This window comes from Marmota flaviventris, chromosome 10, assembly GCF_047511675.1.
Source record: "Marmota flaviventris isolate mMarFla1 chromosome 10, mMarFla1.hap1, whole genome shotgun sequence".
Lineage (NCBI taxonomy): Eukaryota > Metazoa > Chordata > Mammalia > Rodentia > Sciuridae > Marmota > Marmota flaviventris.
Window position 1 is genome coordinate 190,222 of NC_092507.1, and position 13,074 is coordinate 203,295.

The 13,074-nt window shown below is 53.6% G+C and overlaps 1 protein-coding gene, 1 non-coding gene and 1 pseudogene across 3 annotated transcripts; all 3 read right to left on the minus strand.

The window, feature by feature from the left end:
• Positions 1 to 399: 399 nt before the first annotated feature.
• Positions 400 to 5,282, minus strand: LOC114102191 (golgin subfamily A member 7 pseudogene; annotated as a pseudogene).
• Positions 5,283 to 7,024: 1,742 nt separating this feature from the next.
• On the minus strand, positions 7,025 to 7,096 carry Trnat-ggu (transfer RNA threonine (anticodon GGU)). Its single transcript has one exon. It is a non-coding gene; the product is annotated as a tRNA-Thr (tRNA).
• Positions 7,097 to 10,862: 3,766 nt separating this feature from the next.
• On the minus strand, positions 10,863 to 11,929 carry Hes4 (hes family bHLH transcription factor 4). Of its 2 annotated transcripts, XM_027947455.2 has the most exons (4): positions 11,822 to 11,929; positions 11,644 to 11,739; positions 11,462 to 11,549; positions 10,863 to 11,373 (listed from the first exon to the last, which is right to left on the minus strand). In XM_027947455.2, the coding sequence occupies exons 1-4, from the start codon at positions 11,927 to 11,929 to the stop codon at positions 10,988 to 10,990; spliced, it is 678 nt and encodes a 225-aa protein (XP_027803256.2). In that variant the 3' UTR covers positions 10,863 to 10,987. The 2 variants fall into 2 exon arrangements, with proteins under 2 accessions (XP_027803256.2, XP_071474772.1); XM_071618671.1 differs by lacking the exon at positions 11,644 to 11,739.
• Positions 11,930 to 13,074: the final 1,145 nt, after the last annotated feature.

The following is a 13,074-nucleotide window of genomic DNA, read 5'->3' on the forward strand; positions in this document are numbered from 1 at the left end:
CTTTAATTAGATATAACTGCTATAGTAAAACAAATAACATTATACAGTATTTTTTCAATGAGTTTCTGTTTGAAAACTGAACAATAGAAATCAATCTCAAGATTTGAATCATGGCAAAACTGGCAGTTCTTTGAAATCTGGGAAATGCATCAGCATAACCACAGACACAGTCTATCCCTCACCTGGAAAAAAGCCATTTATTAATTTGGGGGAATAAGACTGAACATTCACTAATACAAACTCATTGAAGTCTAAAGCCACCTGGAGAATTGCCCCAAGGAATGAATAGATTTCATGGTACTGGTGGCAAGTAAGAAATAAATAAAACTTTGCATTGGGCTGACCAATTGCATATTTTATAATCACTTTGAATAAAAAATGTGAAATGCTTCATTGTGTTTTCTCAGAAACGAATCCAAAGATTACAGAATCCTACACAATTTAAAGACACAAAGTGGATGCTGAGCGACTAGAGGTCACTCCAGGTGTGGAATTTTAGAAAGTTAGTCCTTGGAGTAAATGGCACCGTGGCTCTGGCAGCAGATACAAAGGAATGATGCTCTGGAGAGGAGGTAGGGACACTCTGTGATCAGCCAGTGGGTAGATGAGGGTCCCAGCTGGATGTGGGATCTTTAATTTTATGGTTAATCTTCCACTGCTCATGCCTCTGTCTTCATAAATGGTCATTTCAATAACTCGAAGTCCTCTCTCAATAGGGTCTGTCAGGAGGAGACCTTGGGGAGCATCTATCTTCTCATTCTGTTCTTGAATAGACTTGGAGACTTTCTTCAGAACCTTCTCACAATGAGTTTCCATACATGAGAAAACGGTATATGCTGTTAAACAAGCCAAACAGCCTTCGAGATACGAAGGGCCCCCAAGCTTCTGGGCTTCTGCATAAAGGTTATTTAGAGTTCGAACTGTCTCTTCAAACTGCTGCCTATCAATCCGGTTCTCCAGCTCCGCGGGGAACTGGGTCTGGAAGGGCAGCGCGTACCACGGCTGCAGTCTCGGTGAATGAATACCTTCCCGGGCGCCGGCGCCTGCTGCGGCCGCGCTGCGAGTTCCGGGGTGGGGGGGGGGGCACCATGGGTCAGATCCCCGGCCTGGACCCGGACTCTGGCCCGCCTGCCCTTGGGACCCACCCACCACCCAAAGAAGCCCAAGGCCTCCCCTCTCCGCTCCCCTTCACCCAGGCTGTCGCAGCGGGCTTTCAGCTACCGCCCCTGCCCAGGCCCCACGCCCCCCACATCCCGGTTCCCCGGGAGTCACCAACCCGCCTCTCCTGCCCTCCAGCTGCTGTCCTATTTCATTTTTTTAATATGGTGCTGAGGTTTGAACCTAGTGCCTCACGCGTGCTAGGCCAGCGCTCTACCACTGAGCTACAACCCCAGCTCCACTTCTTCATTCTTTAAAGAACTCTTTGCCTGCCCCCAAACCACAAGAATATTTTTGCTTTTACACAGATCTTCATCGCTTTATCTTCCACACTTGGATCTGCAGCTGCCTGGCACTGGTTTTCCTGGGTCATGGCATACTGTTTCATGCCCATATGGCCCTGGGGCCCAGTACCACGTCCTGCCGGGCAGGGCAGTGGCATTTGGTCACGTCTCAGAGGCACCACGTGTGTGTGAAGGAGCACACAACCAAGTCCCACACGGCCCACAGGGAGATGAAAAGACTGCAGGGATCTTGGGGCAGGAGATGGCAGGATCTATCCAGGCTTTTAGATAACTACCCCCCCCCCCCCCCGCCGCCGCCGTCCCTTGGAGAGGGAACACAGAGCCCCAGGGAGGCAGGAGGCCCTCCAAGCTGGGGAGGCGAGCTGTGGGCAGGGCTGGAGGAGAGAGGGTTAGCAGGTTTGATGAGGACAAACCTCATGGGTCAGGTGGAGCTGACCGAGCCTTCAGAAGAAAGCCCTTCCTTCATTCCCCTGCCCTGTGAACCTTCCTGGTGGTGGCCTGCCTCAACACAGGGAGGAAGAATAGGCCACGTTCACGACTCAGCTCTACTGTGGAGCCTCCATTACTGGCAGAGACAAGCACCTGGTCAGTGGGCCAAGTGACTGGGTGAAGAAGAGATGGCCAGACCTATCCAAGCAGCTGAGTCCCCTACTACACAGGAGGGAGTGGGTCAAGGAAGAGTGCTGTGCCCCTGAATACCACTAGAGGGCATCAGGACTCCTCAGCGAAAAAGACAACCTTAAAGCCACTCTGCCTGGGGTCCCTTGGTCCTGACCCCTGCCATCCAGATAGGAGAGGGATAAGATGGAGGTTCCAGGGGGATTGCCAAGCCCTTTCCTAAAACCATGTGGTCCCTTTCAAGCCCTTGATCTTGAGACAGCTCTTAAAAGCAAGAGCTAACTTTCAATGAGCAATTAATGCATTCCATGCTGTCTTAAATGCTCATTAAAGCTGGGCATAGTGGTGCGTGTCTGTAACCCAAGTGACTGGGGAGGCTGAGGCAGCAGGATCTCCAGTTCAAAGCCAGCCTCAGCAACTTAGGCCCTAGCTATACCCTGTCTCAAAATTAAAAAAATAAAAATAAATAAATTAAAAGAGGTTGGGGATGTGCCTCAGTGGTTAAGAACACTTAGGTTCAATCCCTGGCACTAAATAAATAAATAAATAAATAAATAAGCTTGGGAAAGGGTGGGCTTCTTCCTGTTGTTTTGAAATAGTTTTACTGAGGCATAATCATGCATAATAAACTGTAAATATTTAAAGTGTACTATGTGCTAGGCTTTGACATATGAATATACTCAGAAATCATTGCCATAATCCAGAGAGATGACATCTCCTTTGTCCAAAGGTTCTTGTGCCCCCCTGTGACTCCTTCCTCCCTCCTAGGGAACCATCAGTCTGCTTTTCATCACTATGAAGTGGCACATGCTTGTTCATACAGTAAAAAAGAGAACAGTATGCCTGACATTGCCATACAGTATTATTTTGAGACTCACCCATACTACTGCATATATCAAAATTTAAAAAAAATTTTTTTAGTTGTAGATGGACACAATATCTTTGTTTTATTTATTTATTTTTTATGTGGTGCTGAGGATCGAACCCAGTGCCTCACACATGTGAGGCAAGCACTCAACCACTAAGCTACAACCCAAGCCCCATATCAAATTTTTTAAATGATAAATATTCTATTGTTGGATATATCACAATTTGCTACCACTAATTAATATGTTGGTGAACATTTGGGCATTTATAAATGTTGGCTATTACTTATAAAACTGTTTTGAAATTTGTGTGAAAGTTCGTGTATGAGTACAATCTTGTTTCTTTGGGGTAAATACCTGGGAATGGAATGGCTAGGTCATGTAGTGGCTATGTATTTATCTTTTTTTTTTAATATTTATTTATTTTTTAGTTATCGGCAGACACAACATCTCTGTTGGTATGTGGTGCTGAGGATCGAACCCGGGCCGCACGCATGCCAGACGAGCGCGCTACCGCTTGAGCCACATCCCCAGCCCTGTATTGATCTTTTTAAGAAACTGCCCAACTATTTCCAGTGTGTTTGCTTTTAGGTTGGTTTTGTTGCTTTGTTCTGTTTTATTTATATATATATTTTTTTCAAGTTATAAATGGACACAATACTTTTCTTTCTTTCCTGATGTGCTGCTGAGGATCGCACCAGTGCCTGCCATGTTCCAGGTGAGTGCTCTACCTCTGAGCCACATCCCCAGCCCTGGCTGTTTTGTAATGGTGCTAGGGATGAACTGGGTCCAGGTCAGGTGGTCAGGCACTCTGCCACTGAGCCACCCTCACTGGCCATCCAGGATGGCTGTACAGTTCCACGGTCCCCCAGTGCTGATGGAATGTTCCAGATGCCCAGTCCGTGGCATGGCCAGTCTTGTCTGGTCATGCCAGCAGGTGTGCTGCGGTGTCTCCTTGAGGTTTAATTTGCCTTCCGTGTGACATCCTGTGTGCTTTCCTGGATGTGTTTGCCATTCATACGTCTTCTTTGGTGAAATAACTGACCAAATTTAATTTTCTTATTTAGGTCGTTTTTTTTATGATTCAGCTTGAGGATTCTGTGCACACTCTGTTTATCAGTGCATCTGCACATATGGAATCAGCTGTCACTGACCAAACACCTGAGAACCAACTGAGAAGGAGGAAAGACTTATTCAGAGACTCTGGTCCACGGCTACTGGGACCCACTGCTTTGGACCCACGTCAAGCTAGCCTGCCATGGGAGGGAGCAAGTGCTGGAGAGGGTCTTTACCTCATGGCGGCCAGGAAGAAGGGACAGAGCAAAGGGCCGGGTTCCAGCAGACCCTTCCTCCCCTGGGGCCCTACCTCCTGCAGGCCTCACCAGCTCCCAACAGTACCGCAGGCCTTTAGCCATGGGCCTTGGGGAGACGGTCACGGTCCAAAGTGCAGCACCCTGCGTCTGACTTGCGTGTGTTTCTCCCAGGCTGAGGCTTATGTTTTCATTTTCAACAGTGTCTCTCGGAAAGCAAGCGCGTGCGTGTGTGTGTGCGCGCGCGTGCACACAAGCCCAAAACCCAAGCTTGCTGGGCAAGTGCTCTGCCTTGAGTTACATTCCCAGCCTTCAAACTTTTACTTTTGATAAAGCCAGTTATTCAGCTTTTTTTTTCCCATGCCCTGTTCTGGTTTTGTATCTAAATTTTCTCCAGAAAGTTCTGTAGTTGGACTTTGCGCTGAGGGCTGTGTTCTGTTTGGGTTAATCTGTGGAGGCATGAAGTGGGGTTAACTGGTTCAGACATGCACATCCAGTTGTCCCTGAGTCTCTCCCTGAAGAGACTTTCCTTTCCCACAGAAGGGTCTTTCCACCCCTGTCCAATGTCAGCTGACCACATTGTACACGGGTCAGTTTCCACCTCTGTCCAATGTCAGCTGACCACATTGTACACGGGTCAGTTTCCACCTCTGTCCATGTCAGCTGAACATATGTGTATAAGGGTCAGTTTCCACCTCTGTCCATGTCAGCTGAACATATGTGTATAAGGGTCAGTTTCTGCTTCAAGTACTGTGAAGAGGTGACTGACTGTCTTCTCTTTTGCATTGTTCCCACAAGAAGTCTGCTGTCACCTGTTGTTTTATTATTCCTCCTGAATGTGCCTGTTTTCTCTAGTTGCACTTTTTTTTCTCTTGGTTGCTTTTGGTGGGGGGGAGGTTCAAAGCTTTATTGGCACAATTCCTCCACTTACACTTGACTCTCTGGTCAGAGTTGTGCAGCTCCATCAGGATGGGTTCTGCAGGGGTCCCCCGCCAGCTCCAGCCAAGCACAGATTCACTTTCCATCGTTGGCAAACTGGAAGGGTCATGTAAATGGGCGAGCGCCGTGTGGCCTTCGTGTCGTGCTCTTTCCTTGGCACATTCTCAGGCTCACCCAGTCTGCAGGGGTGCCAGTGTCTCACTTTCTTATTGTCACATACTATTTTATGGCAAGGACAGACCATACCCTGTGTCTGGGATGCCCCTCCCCTGGGCCTGGAATTTCCACAGTGCCTCTCCTCCTAAGGCTGAGCGGGAGGCAGTTGCTCATGCTCAACCGGACGATGCGCAGTTGAGTCTCCATTTACTTTCAGTTCTTCCTGGTCCACCTCAAGGAAAAAGCTTGCTTGGCCTTACCCTGGGCTGGATGGGAGAGCCAAGGCCAGGGCTCCACTGTACCTGGGGCCTGGAGAGGTCATGGGAAGGGATCAAGAATTGAGGGTGCACCCTTCGCTGTCGCTTCGCCTCTGAGGTCCCAGAGCCACCCTTCCTGCTTTCATGAGTTGTAATGGACAGATCATAGCACCCCAGAGCGATGATTCTGATGAATGTTGCAACCGTGGGAGTCAGGATGAATCGCCTAAGAGCACTTCTGGCATGTGACAGAGAAAATGCCAGGAGATGCTCAAGAAGCCAGCAAGGGAAGAAAAGGATCCGAGGGGACTGCCAAAAGCAGTTGGCTCAGAGACAATAATATGCACTGGGAAAAGCAAGTACTTCTCGGAAGCAAAGTGAGAAGGTGTCAGGACCCAGGAAGAAGAATGTGAATATCTGGAGCCACAGGTGGCGGGAAAGGAAGTATCTCATGGTACATGAAGAGATCAGCTACCCTGAGGAAGAAGAGTGACTCTCTTCAGGGATGTGACCTGTCTGTGATGAGAAGCAAAATGTGGTGACCTTTTTTATAGTCATGGGCATGGATCTGAACTCCTGACCTTCAGGTGTATAAGCAAGTAAAAGAAAGAATTCATAACACTAAAGATTTAAGCATCATTTATTCTTACTATATGCTATGCATTCTTTGGAATTTTTCTTGCTATGTGCCCAGCAATCTGTTAGATATTAGAGTTTGTTGAGCAAAACATATATCTAATGTATATATCTGTGTGTATCCCATGTGCCTATTTTCAAAACCAAATATTGTTAGATATTCTCTGTATTGAACAGCACTACCTTTCCTTTGTTCCTGGTGGGACTAGCAAAGATGTAGGCATTTAATTAGAATTTTTTCTCTGCATTTACACACACACACACATACAGGATACCACATGGGCATCTCGAATCTTCTTTGCCCCACTACTAAGTTGTCTGTCTGGACAAGTACCCCTCAGTCTGTTTCCTGTTCGGCACGTGCTTCCTGCTGCAAACTTCCATCCCTCATTTATCCTGCATCTGTCATGAACAATCGGTAAACATTTGCCCTCATGTAGACATGGCATTGGGCTGTGGGGATGACCCAGGTGAGGACTGTTGGAGCAGGGGAAGCTTTGCCAGCTAAAGGCAAGATCCCCTGTGGCAATAGGAGGCCCTTGACATCGAGGTGCACCCTCTTCCTGGGAGTGTCCTACCCTGACCTTCTCCTACCCATCCACACATGCCTCAGGCCCTTTACTCACAGTAGGGCCAGGCAGGTGAGCCTGAAGCCACCAGGTGGGTGCTGAGACCAGGCAGGATGTCAGCAACATCTCTGAGGTGACCATGGAGGTGGGTTTTTTTTAAATATATTTTTTATTGTTGTCAATGGATCTTTTATTTATTTTTTTATTTGTATGCAATGCTGAGGATCGAACTCAGGGCATCACACATACCAGGCGGGTGCTCTACCACTGAGCCACACCCCAGCCCTGGACATTTGTTTTAATGCTTCTGTCACTGTGGCCCCCATATCCCACTTGGGCAAGACAGTGTGGTCAAGTGTGTCTGTGCAGAAGGGTGGCGGGACCACCTGAGAGGTTGTCTGCCTAGGGTAGTAGGCACAGTAATCACAGCAACTGATACCTGTGCACACAAGTCATAGGTTCACATTCCCCTGGGGACTGTGAGTCCTCGCCTGCCCTGATCCAGGGTGCCCCTTCGGTTACAGCCAGACAGGACCACCAATGCTGGCAGGGGCCAGGCCACCAGGGCGCCAGGCTGTTCAGGCACTTGGGGAATCTGTGCCAGGTGAGAGTAGGCGGTAGCACCACCTGAGTTCTGCACATCACAGTGGCCACAGTGGCTGCTCCTACTTCACTCCCAGCAACCTCTTCCTCACTCCCATGGCCTCTGGAATCCCTTGGGCATGTTTTCTAACCCCTGGGGTCTGTACTGCTAATGCTACTTGCATGTATTCAGTAAATTACATAGAATTTATCAAGATTGTTACTTATTGCTGCATAACAAAAATTTAGCAGCTTGGGGCTGGGGTTGTGGCTCAGTGGTAGAGCACTCGCCCAGCACGTGTGAGGCCCTGGGTTCCATCCTCAGCACCACATAAAAATAAATAAATAAAATAAAGGCCCAACTACACTAAAAAAATAAATATTTAAAAAATTAGCAGCTCAAAGCAACAAATGCTATGGTCTCACAGCTTCTGTGCACAGGAGTTCATGCTGAGGTGCTGGCACAGGGCTTGTCACGGTCAAGGTCCTATCAAGGGATCCATGTCTAAACTCACTGTCATTGCTATTGGCAGGAGGCCACTGCTGCCCAGTGCCCCTCCACCAAGAAGAGGAGACTTCATCTATCATTCATCTATTATGTTGCTCTCTCCATGGAAAGGGCAGCTGGCTTCCCCAGAGCAGACAGGAAGGAGCCTGCAGCCTTGCCTGGAATGACAGCCCGTCCCCTCTCCAGGGCCCCACTGTCGCATAGGCCAACCTTGGTGCAAGGGGATGTGGCCCATGGAGGAGACTATTGGAGGTGCCCAGGAGGCTGCCAGGCCAGGGCCCCAGTTTCCTTGATGTAGCCCAGGGGTTCCAGGGAGCAGAGGGAGAGCATCCAGGCACAGGTAGGACTGTAGGAAACAGACAGCCTTGGAGCAGGGATGCTAGGTGAGGGGAGGAGGGGGCGGGGGAACAGTGGGCCTCACCTCTCATAAGCCAGGAATCCAAGCAGCCCCAGCCCGGACCCTGCCCCAATTTTCCAGTGCATGGAGTTTAATGGGCCTGGCCACTAACTTTTGACACCATAGGGATAAGTTCTTCTCCAGATTTCAAATACCTATAATCTGTTGTCATTGTTCAGTCCCCAAGCCACAGGAGAGGACCCAGTTAGACCCACCACACAGGCAGGTAGCCTGCCGACAGTGCACATGAATCGAGCACTTATTGACCCTTGGTCCAGTCCAGGCACGGGGTTGGAAGGGGGGCTGTTGGAGATGAACTGGGAGGGCCATGACCAGTGCCCCTCCACCCAGAAAAGGGACTCCATCTGTTATTCAGCAGGAAGCCTCTGCAAGACAAGCGCAAAGACATGAACAGCTGGGGGAGGGGGAGGGACAAGGAAAGACCCAAGGGTCTCTTCAGAAACAGGAAATATATAGAAGGGTAGGGAGGACAGGAAGAGGCCCCCTGAGAGTGGGAACACCCACTCTTGGGGGCGCTGCTCCCACTATGAGGGCAGCCCTGCAGAAAAGCACCTGATGAGGGTCTATATTGCCTCAGCCCACACAGTGGTGGTAGGAAACAGGGTCAAGCAGTGTCCTGGCTAGTGTGTAGAAAGGCTGAGACTCAGATGTAGGGGACTCACTGCTCCTGAGCCCCAGCCACTCTCAGTTGCCAAGAAGGGGGCAGCCTGGGAGACCCAGAACCATCCCTTTAGTGTCCCCTTCTGGGGACCCAGCTTCAGCCCAGGCTATGCTTCCTAGGACCTCCCTATTGACTCAAGAGAGACCCCAACTCCCATTCTGCACACTGTTTACACCAACTGATTAGCTCAGCACGGGCTGAGGTTGAGCCCACTGTTTTAAGCAGGTGCTAAGTTTGAAAGGACACAGGTGTGGCTGGCGGGAGAACAGTCCCCCTGGACCCAGACAGCTGGAGAAGCCTGCAGCAGGGGAGTGGTCTGAGGTACATAGAGAGTGGGGAGAAAGTTGGGGAGGGGACTGAGTTCAAGGAATAGACATCAGGAGGGTCTGCCCATCTGAGTGTAAGGGTCCTGTGGAGCCAGAGTAGTCCCCGAGGGCTAAGTGGTCCCCACCACAGAGATTCCTTTGGCAACAGGGCCCATAACAGATCCAGGAATCAAGAAGTAAGGGGCAGGGGTGGATGATGCTGCTGCTTCTGGGGAGAGGGGGCATCTGAAGCCCAACCTCACAGGTGGCATCCTGGTTGGCCTCCTCTTTTTGGCCACCCAGGCAGAGAGTCCCCCTTTCCCTGCAGTGTGTCTGGAACCCAACTCTGAGCAAGTGGCCTCCCCTACCTACACACCAGTCTCAGTTCCCAGCAGGGGCCCTACCCTCCCTGAACATCTCCCCTCCTCCAGTCACCCTCTGCAGATCCCTGCAGCCCTCCTGCCAAGGGCAGCCTCCACCTTCTCCTTCCACCCAGATCTAAAGGGAGCAGAGTCCCTGCATGTACGTACACCCAAGGGTACAGCAGCTGGCCCACATGGTGACCTGCTGTTCAGGGGCACTGGCCCAGCCCCCGGGAGCCCAGGGAGGCAGAGAGCAGGGTGACTGTCTTGGTAGAGACTTGGAGGGTTCTGCCAGGTTCCGTGGTCCTGCCCACAGGCGAACCCGTGGGGAGAGGCGAGATAAGCCTGTGGTAGAGGGACTCACCTCCCTGATGGCCCATCCAGGCAGGTGCAGGAAGGTGTCTGATGAATTCGGCCGCTGAGAAGCGGGTCTGAGTACACCTTGCACAGGGCTCTGGAAGCCTCCCTGCGGTCTGAGCTTGTGGCCCGGACCACTCCCTCAAGCACGTGGACCACAGCCTCCCTCCAGCAGCCGCTCTGGAGGGTAGCAGGACTGTGGCTGCAGGGCGCACCGGGTGCGTGCTAGGGTGGCCTGGCACTTCTGCTCGGTGACCTTAGTTGCATCCAAAGGCAGGTGCTCAGGATTCATGGCAGGAATGTCTCCTGAGTCCAGATTACCATCTGCGAGCCTCTCCCAGACACCCTTCCCTGCTGGGACCCCTACCAGTGCAGGCCTGGGGGTCGGCCTGGGTGCACGGGGCGGCTTTGTGCTGAACCTTGAGCTTCAAAGGAAGAAGACAGTCCTCACCCCAGCGAAGGATAACTCCCCGGGGAAACAATGGCATGAAAAGGCGGATCTCTACCTCCCAGGGTCCGGGGAGAAGTTGGGATAAGTACCCTTAGAGATGCCGTGCGACCGCCTTCCAGTACTGAGATACATTCCGGGAAGCCTTCCTGCCTGCGCCCCGTGGGCACGCTTCCCATTCCCACCCCAGCGTCGCCGAGCGGGTCGCCCGCCCTACCGCGGACCAAAGCAATCCCAACGCTCCAGAGGCAGGGGCGGCCCGATAGCAGGCCCCGGCTGCGGGGCGGGCCGGAAGAGGACCCAGTCTGCGAGACGGCTGGGTCTGCGAACAGGCGGGGCCTCGGAAAAGAGGCACCAACCGGCGCGTCTGCCCGGAGCCGGCTGCCGGGCCGCCCGAGGACCACCAACTTGGGCGTTCTGCGGGCCTGAACCAGGCTGTTCACAAAGACAGCAAAACCACCCCAAGCCTCTGGAAATAAATACTCTCTGCTACAGTCTTGGCCAAGGCCGCGGCCCTGGGACCCGCTGCAGTTCAGTGTAGCCACGGCCTCCAGGGTCCGCTCCGGCCTTGAGATCCCATCCTGGGGGCGGCGGGAGGCGCCAGGGTCAGCCTAGGTGGCAGGAGAGGCGCGAACGCGGCCCCTGGGCGCAGCAGGGGAAAGGGGCCGTCTAAGGAGCGCCGCAGCGGGCGGCCAGCGTAGACCTCGGACTCCGGTTCGTCTGCAGCGGCGGGCAGCGAGGCCGAGCGGCGCGAAGACCCCAGCTGGAGCAGGCAGGCTGCCAGGTGGCCGAGTAAGCGGGAGCGAACTTCGGCCGGGACACCCTCGCAGCCAGCCAGGAAGCGGGTCACCTCGGCCAGGCACTCGTTGAAGCCTGCACGGTACTTGCCCAGGACAGCGGGGTCCGAGCTGAGTGCGGCTGCGGGAGCGGCAGAGACCAGCTGTCGTGTCCAGGGCGGTGGCCCTGTGCGCCTCCCGCCCCCTAGCCGCTGCCACCCGCGCCTCACCTGTCACCTGAAAGCGACGCAGGTTTTGCAGATGTATCACCGTCATCTCCAGGATGTCGGCCTTCTCCAGCTTCGAATGGCGGGAGCTCTGGGGGCAGGGACAGGGTGGTGGTCTGTAACTCAGCCATGTCCCATTCCGCTAGCCTCAGTCCTTGGATTCCCCCTTCTCGGCCCCGACTTACATCCTTCCTGACCGCGTCCAGGAGGAGGGTCTTGAGCTGAGCAAGGCTCTGGTTGATGCGCGCTCGGCGCCGCTTCTCCATGATGGGCTTCGAGGACTGCGGGTCGGGCAGCGGCTGAGTCCCGCGTTCGGCCGCCCCGCCCCCAACCGAACCCCCCCCACGCCTGGCGGGAACCCACCTTACGGTGCTCTGCCGCGCTGCGGGGTTTATCTGGGGTCGGGCTGGCGCTGGCCTGCGCTCCTGCCAACGGCGAGGCGCTCGGCTTCTCTGGGGTGTCAGCCGGCATCCTGCACCCCGCGCTCTGGTGCCGGGCAGAAGGTTTGCGCCCTCTGGCGGGTTCCGGCCAAAAGCCCGCGAACCGGGACAGTGGCCGGCTATATAAGGCCGCACCGCCGCGGGGCCTGTGAACCCGGCCAGGCGTCCTTTCCCACACTAGCGTCGGCCAATGGGCAAAGCGCCTCTCCAGCTCAGCTCCGCGGGCGTGCGACCCCGCCTCCCCAGCTGTCACTCACTCGCTGCCGCGCCTGCTCCGCCAGCCCGGACAGTGGGACCGCGGCGCCCCGCTCTGGCAGGTTCCCGGCGCGAGCCAGGAGGGGTGCTCGGGCTGTAGGCTCACCTACCCGCCGCGTGGAAGCCGGAGCGCACGGGGGATGCGGTCCGTCGCGGCGGTGCAGTACGTCTGAAAGGAAATTTCACAAGCCCCTCTAGGAGTGGGGAGCCCGACCTCCACAACTCCTCAGTCTCCAAATTTGTTCAGGCTGCACGTGTGCAGCATGCAGTGCAGGCTTGGGCCTCTAGGGACGTGAACCAACGCCAGCCACTGGGCTGGAGAGAGGTGACTGGCTGAGCTCGGCAGGCAGTTGGTGGCATTGGGTGACACCATAGGGCAATCTGATGTGGGCAGACTGGCAGTGTCACAGGGTGATGACACAAGCCAGGTAGAAGGATGTAATGGTGATGTGCCTTTCTTCTGAGGGCAATTGTTAAAAAGTTTCTGTCTGTTGCTTGCTGTTGTTTTCATTTTGAATCACACCATGGGCACTGCTTTTCTGTTTAGCACTCAGGGTCCCCAGCATACATGGCCTGACAGACGTCCTGCATCCATGGTGGAGGTTTCCTGAGGTCCTGGAGCCCCGAGGGCTGGAGACCCTCCTGGTGCTCCCAGTCCAGTGGAGGAGGCCTACCACACACCAACAAAAAGCAAACACACTTTTGGAGAGACAGAAAGTGAGGGGTAGGCTGTGGTAGAGAAGCCTCTCCTTCCTCTGGGTGGTCCTGAAGCCTACAGGATGGATTCTTCGCGGGAAGGAAGCTCTGCAAGGTCCAGGTGGAGGGATTGGCATCCCCAGAATCCTAGGGGTCACGGGGGCCAAGAGAAGACTGGAAGTGTTAGGTAGGGCCAGCAGGGTCCTGGGGGCTTCTGGCCCAGGG